The sequence below is a fragment of the Hipposideros armiger genome, unplaced genomic scaffold (assembly GCF_001890085.2).
Source record: "Hipposideros armiger isolate ML-2016 unplaced genomic scaffold, ASM189008v1 scaffold_639, whole genome shotgun sequence".
NCBI lineage: Eukaryota > Metazoa > Chordata > Mammalia > Chiroptera > Hipposideridae > Hipposideros > Hipposideros armiger.
Window position 1 is genome coordinate 530,630 of NW_017731989.1, and position 3,769 is coordinate 534,398.

At 47.3% G+C, this 3,769-nt stretch overlaps 1 protein-coding gene across 1 annotated transcript in view; it reads right to left on the minus strand.

The window, feature by feature from the left end:
* CACNG6 (calcium voltage-gated channel auxiliary subunit gamma 6) overlaps positions 1-3,769 on the minus strand; it is a 13,341-nt gene that overhangs the window by 5,199 nt on the left and 4,373 nt on the right. Inside the window, exons 3-4 of the mRNA XM_019625816.1 lie at positions 2,238-2,312; positions 196-333 (exon numbers count right to left, since the gene is read on the minus strand). Coding sequence (XP_019481361.1) covers positions 196-333; positions 2,238-2,312 — 213 coding nt within the window. The remainder of the gene's footprint in view (positions 1-195; positions 334-2,237; positions 2,313-3,769) is intronic.

Sequence of the window (3,769 nt, forward strand, 5' to 3'; positions counted from 1 at the left end):
AGTGCTTGGAGACCTTACCTCCCAGCATGCAATAGTGCTTGGTGACCTTACCTCCCAGCATGCTATAGTGCTTGGTGACCATACCTCCCAGCATGCAATAGTGCTTGGTGACCATACCTCCAAGCATGCAACAGTGCTTGGAGATCCCACCTTTCAGCATGCAATGGCCTCAGTCTCCAGGCTCTCAACCCTCACCTGAGAGGCCAAAGCAGACAGCTCCAACTCGGAGCAGGGACTCTGCACCTTTGCTGAACACCATGATGACACAGAGGCACCCCAGGGCCATGAATGCAAGGCCTAGCACTGCTATCACTGCAGCTGCCAGATTCACCTCTGTGAGGAGAAAGGGAAGAAATAGAGCACATGGGACATAGGGAGTGGGGAGAGCTCCCCTACGAGGACCCAGAACCAAGAAGATGGAAGATTCAGGACTAGAGAAGAATTTTCAAGTGGAAGATCCAGTCCAATATTTTACTTATACTGTTGAAGGAGCTAAGACTCAGAGAGGGCCAGTTATTTGTCTAAAGTCACAGAGCAAAGAGAAGACAGCCAGGATTAAAAGGAGACGGGAACAGGGCCTGTCGAGTGGTGCATTGGTTAAGAGTTGGCTTGGGACACCAGCTCTGAGCAGCAGTGCCCTGGTTCAGATCCCATATTAGGGCCAGTGACACTGCGCCCTCTACAGCTAAGATGGTGAACAACAGCTCGACCTGGAGCTGGGCTGCCATGAATCGCCGCTGACGGCGTAGGCTGCAGTGGGCTCCTGTATACCATGAGCGGCTGGCAGCCAGAGTGAGCTGCCAAGAGTCTCCGTGAGCGGCCGGCCAGTGGCCAGCGACCGATCTGCCTCACCTGGGAAGAGTGCAATGATCACAATACCAACATGGGCCAGTGAAGCAACGTCCTCCACAACTAGACTGAAGAACAAAAGGACAGCAACTTGTCTGTTCCCCTCCCCTAATCCCCCAATAAAATCTTTTTTAAAAAAAGGAGATGGGAACTACCAATGATTACTTACTATCTGGTCACCATTTGTTTACAGGTGAGGAAACTGAAGCAAAGACCATGGTATATTACAGTGGAATGACCCAAGTTGGAATTCTCCCCAGCCATTTCCTAGCTGGAAGACTGTTAAAGTCACTGAACCTCTCTGAGCCTTAGTTTCCTCCTCTAGAAAATCAGGATCAAAATCTCTATTTGATCAGGCTGCTGTGAAGATTAGAAATCACGTGTGTAAAGTGTCCAGGGCAGCACCTGGTACCCAGCAGTTTTTTCATACGCGTGCACTATCCCAGAGGAGCACGGTGACTTGCCCAAGCTCACTTGGCACCAAGACAAGAGAGAAAGGCGTGGAGAGGGTAAGGAAACACTGTTTATTGTGGACCTACTGTGTGCCAGGCACCATACTGCATGTCTTAGCTGCATCATCTCAATAAATCAAACATGGTTCATGACATGATCACAGTTCCTTTACAAATGGGGATATTGAGGTACTGGGGTGACGGAGAGGCTGTGGTTAGAGTAGAAAGGGTAAAGTTTTAATAGCTGCTTTGTCCAGTATGGTAGCCATTAGCCACATGTGGCCTTTTCATCTTAAATGGCTTTAAATTAAACAAAACTTAAAACTCATATCCTCAGTAGCACCTGTCACATTCCAAGTGCTCAGCAGCCTCATGAGGCCAGTGGCCAGCATATTGGTCAAGCAGACATAGAACATTTCCATTGTCACAGAAGATTCTATAGGACAGTGCTACTTTAGAGTCAGAATTACTTTGGCTCAAATCCTGGCTCTGCCTCTCTACTTTCTGGGAAAAATAAAGTTAACCATTTGTGGGCTTCCATTTTCTCAACTGGAAGGTTAAGATAAAACCCCTGTTTGTGGGGTATGGCAAGGATGGAGATCTTATAAATGAAATATCCGTCGCCATGCTTAGCATATGGTAGATGCACACTTTGTGGATGGTAAAGTACCATCCACAGAGAGGGGTCGTGACTGGACCCAAGTTGCACAGCCTATTGCAAAGGCAGAGCTGGGGTAGGAGATGATGACCCTCCTGCCACACACGCAGCACACACAGCCCCCCCACCCCCCGCCCCAAGATGGGACCTCCCAGGACATAGGAGCTGCGCCCATCCATCTGGGGCAAAGCAGAGAAGAGGACAATGCTATGAAGAATTCCTCTAGCATGGTCAGCATATCCCCTCCACCACCCCACCACTGGGTGAAAACCTCTCACCTTTCTTTGTGGTTCTCTGGAAAATGCGTGCATTCTCCCCCGTGGTGAAGAATTTGAAATAGGTGCAGTTGGCTTCTGTGGGAACAGGAAGGAGAGAAAAAGGAGGTGAGGGCGTGGAGGTCCCTAATAAGCGCGGGACTGATCTTAACATAGCTCACAATAGCCTAAATATGTGACATTAGCATCCCTGATAGACAGAAGTGAAAAATGATGCTCAGAGAAGTAGAAGCCACCTTCCAATCCAGACCTCTGAGGTCCAGATCTGTGGCTTTGAGTGGGCCATTGACCTCTATGGGGCCTCTGAATCTTCCTCCATTAAATGACATAATAGTCTCTTTCCTGGCTCTGTCATATGGGTTTGTTGAGGGTCAAGTGGGGTTAGAAATGGATAATCGCTTTATTCAACAAAGGACACCAAGATACAGGCCACAGAAGACTAACAGAAGAGATTCTTAGAAAGGATCTTAGAAAGACTCCTGCAGATCAGCAAGAAAAGAAAGGTAACCCAGTTGAAAAATGGGCAAATGATATGAATAGTCAATTCATAGACGAGGAAGCCTGGATGACTCGCAAGTACAGCAAGAGATGGTCCACCTCCCCAGGGATCACAGAAATGCAACTCAAATCAGCAGGGAGATGCCACCTGAGAGCAATTAGACTGGCAAATATTAAAAAGGATAATATCAAGCCCTGGAAGCATAAACTGGTACAGGCAGACCTCATTTTATTGCGCTTCGATGATATTGCGTTTTCATCAACATTGAGGCAGACCCTCCACAAGCAAAGAGAATTCAACTCATGGAAGGCTCAGGTGATAGTAGCATTTTTTAGCAATAAAAGATTTTTAAATTAAGGGATGGGCATTTTTTGAGACATAACATTATTGCACACTTAATAGACTACAGTATAGTGTAAACATAACTTTTATGTGCACTGGGAAACCAAAAAATTTGTGACTCACTTCATCGCGGTGGTCTGGTACCGAACCCACGGTATCTCCCAGGTGTGCCTGTAGTAGTTTTTTTGGAAAGCACTCTGACAGACTTTGTGAAATGAAGTATGTTTATACCCTATAACCCAGCCATTTCACTTCTGGGGATACATCCAGACAAAACCACACTCGGAAAACATATGTGATGTTCACTGCAGTACTGTTTATAATAACAGGGAGTAAGAAGACTAACAGAAAGCAACTCGAAGAGATTTGAGAAACACAGTGTTGAGGAAAAAAATCAAAAACAGGAAAAAATCTATAGCACAATATCATTTATGTAAATTAAAACACCTACAGATAGGGTCGGCCGAGTGGTGCGATGGTTAAGGACTGGCTTGGGATGCCATAGGGCCCCGGTTCAGATCCCACATATGAGGGCTAGTGACACTGCCCTCCACAGCTAAGATGCTGAACAACAGCTCAACCTGGAGCTGGGCTGCTGTGAGTCACCAGCGACGGCATAGGCTGCAGCCCCTGTGGCAGTGGGTTGCCATGGGCTACCGTGTGTAGCCAGCAGCCAGCGTGAGCGGCCAGCAGC